The 2,668-nt window shown below is 54.2% G+C and overlaps 1 protein-coding gene across 1 annotated transcript in view; it reads left to right on the top strand.

Annotated features, from left to right (window-relative positions):
• The window catches only part of IRS4 (insulin receptor substrate 4), a 3,628-nt gene that overhangs the window by 502 nt on the left and 458 nt on the right, over positions 1-2,668 (top strand). The window contains 2 exon segments of the mRNA XM_006769209.1: positions 14-2,654; positions 2,657-2,668. The exon segment at positions 2,657-2,668 is cut by the window's right edge and continues 458 nt beyond it. Coding sequence (XP_006769272.1) covers positions 14-2,654; positions 2,657-2,668 — 2,653 coding nt within the window.

The raw sequence follows: 2,668 nt of genomic DNA, 5'->3' as shown, positions 1-2,668 counted from the left end.
GCCCTGCGCGCAGCTGGATGGAGAGCCGGTCGCGCTGGCGGCCCCAGCGGTGGCGGAGCCACCGTTCTACAAAGATGTGTGGCAGGTAATAGTCAAACCCAGGGGGCTGGGGCATAGAAAAGAGCTGAGCGGCGTGTTCCGGCTCTGTCTTACCGACGAGGAGGTTGTGTTTGTGAGGCTGAATACCGAGGTGGCCAGCGTGGTGGTCCAGCTCCTGAGCATCCGTCGCTGCGGACACTCTGAGCAGTATTTCTTCTTGGAAGTCGGCAGGTCCACCGTCATCGGTCCAGGGGAGCTCTGGATGCAGGTCGATGACTGTGTGGTGGCCCAAAATATGCATGAGCTCTTTTTGGAGAAGATGAAAGCCTTGTGTGCAGACGAATACCGAGCCCGCTGCCGCAGCTACAGCATCAGCATCGGGGCCCACCTGTTAACCCTGCTGTCCACTAGGAGGCACCTGGACATGGTGCCGCAGGAGCCCGGCGGCTGGCTAAGAAGGTCCCGCTTTGAACAATTTTGCCACCTCCGGGCCATCGGTGATGGAAAAAACGAGATGCTCCTCACCAGGCACTCTGTAACACCCAGCGAGCCTGTGCCCCACTCCAGGCGAGGAAGACTGCACCTGCCCAGAGCGCGCAGGCCCAGGAGAACGATTTCTGTGCCAGCCAGCTTTTTTCGACGCCTAGCACCCTGCTCGGTGCGTGCCCGGCGGCAGACTGCAGAGCCTCCCAGCGACAGAGTTTGCCTGTTTTCTGAAGCGTCTAGTTCCGGTTCTGGCAACTCTGGAGAAGAAGGCAATCCTCAAGGCCAAGCGGGTCAGGAAGGAAACACAGGTGACTACATGCCCATGAACAATTGGGGCTCAGGAGGTGGCCAGGGCTCAAGTGGCCAAGGCTCCGGTAGCCAGAGCTCAGGAGGAAACCAGTGCTCAGGCCGGGGGCAGGGCTCCGGAGGTGGCCAGGGATGTAGTGGTGGTCAGGGCTCAGGGGGCCAAGGTGCAGGAGGAAACCAATGCTCAGGAAATGGCCAGGGCCCCGCAGGTGGGCACGGTTCCAGCAGTAGCCAGGGAGCCAGTGGTGGGCACGGCTCAGGTAGTGGCCAGGGACCAGGAGATGGCCATAATTCAGGTGGTGGCAAGAACTCTGGAGGGGGAAAAGGCTCAGGAAGTGGGAAAGATTCCGATGGCAATGGTGAGTGGGCAAAATCTCTGAAGAAAAGATCCTACTTTGGCAAGTTAATTCAAAGCAAGCAACAGCAAATGCCACCACCTCCACCACCTCCGCCTCCGCCTCCTCCAGCAGGAACAACTGGTGGAAAAGCGAAGTCTGGGGGAAGGTTCCGACTTTATTTTTGTGCTGACAGAGCAGCCACAAAAGAACGCAAAGAAGTCAAAGATGCAGAGACTCTGGAAGGTGCAGCTCGGGGTCCTCACAGAGCCAGAGCTTTTAATGAGGACGAGGACGACCCATACGTGCCAATGAGGCCAGGGGTGGCTGCCCCTCTGGAAAGCTCCAGTGATTATATGCCAATGGCTCCTCAAAATGTTTCTGCTTCAGTAAAGTATCACTCCCGAGCCTCTTTTGAAGATTCAAGAGGGTACATGATGATGTTTCCCAGAGTGAGCCCACCACCTGCCCCAATTCCTCCAAAAGCACCTGATCCTGATAAAAAGGATGACTCTAAGGACAATGACAGTGACAGTGATTACATGTTTATGGCTCCTGGAGCCGGTGCAATTCCAAAAAAACCCCAAAATCCTCAGGGAGGCTCTTCCTCCAAAAGTTGGAGCTCCTACTTCTCTCTGCCAAAAACTTTTCGGAGCTCCCCATTGGGACAGAGTGACCACAGTGAGTATGTACCGATGTTATCTGGAAAACTCCTGGGGAAGGGCCTAGACAAAGAAGCCTCCTCAATCAGGGGCCCCAAATATGCAGCTTCAAAGCCTTCAGTTGAGGGCTTCGAAGCTACCCTCCAGTCATTCTCAAAGCCTGGAGATGGGAGTTCATCTCCAAAGCCTTCAGATGATGGGCCCCCCAAGGACCAGGCTAAGAGACCTAACCAACTTTCTTTTATTACAAAAGGAAATAAAATCGAGCCAAAAACACAAAAGCCCGCACGTGAGCAGAGAGAGGCTGACAGCTCTAGTGACGACGTCAACACTGACTTCACTAAAAGAAGTAGCAATCCGCCAGTCCCCGTTACACAAGGACTGCCACGTTCCTGGGGCATAATTGCTAACCCCAGACAGTCAGCCTTTTCTCATTACATGAATATTGAGTTCAGAGTGCCATTTCGAAATGCAACAAACGTCCTCTCAAATCTTTTAAGAGCGATTCCAGGTGCCAACCGCTTCTTTCTGGACAGTACTAGGCCACTTCTGCCTCTTCTTACCAGTGCTACAGGTAGCAATGCTAATGAGGAAGAGTGTGAGTACATTGAAGTGACTTTCAACCCAGCAATGGCACCAGCCTTGCCTTTTGGTGACCGTGCCATTCGCTATGATGCTGAAACAGGTCGAATCTATGTGGTTGACCCATTTTCTGAGTGCTGTATGGACATTTCTCTCTCCCCTAGCCGCTGCTCAGAACCACCACCTGTAGCTAGGCTGCTGCAGGAAGAAGAGGTGGAGAGAAGCCCACAAAGCCGTTCGCAAAGTATTTTGCATCCA

Source organism: Myotis davidii, unplaced genomic scaffold (genome assembly GCF_000327345.1).
Source record: "Myotis davidii unplaced genomic scaffold, ASM32734v1 scaffold264, whole genome shotgun sequence".
NCBI classification, from domain to species: Eukaryota; Metazoa; Chordata; class Mammalia; order Chiroptera; family Vespertilionidae; genus Myotis; species Myotis davidii.
The sequence above is the reverse complement of the archived record's forward strand: the minus strand, read 5'-3'. Positions and strand labels throughout refer to the sequence as shown.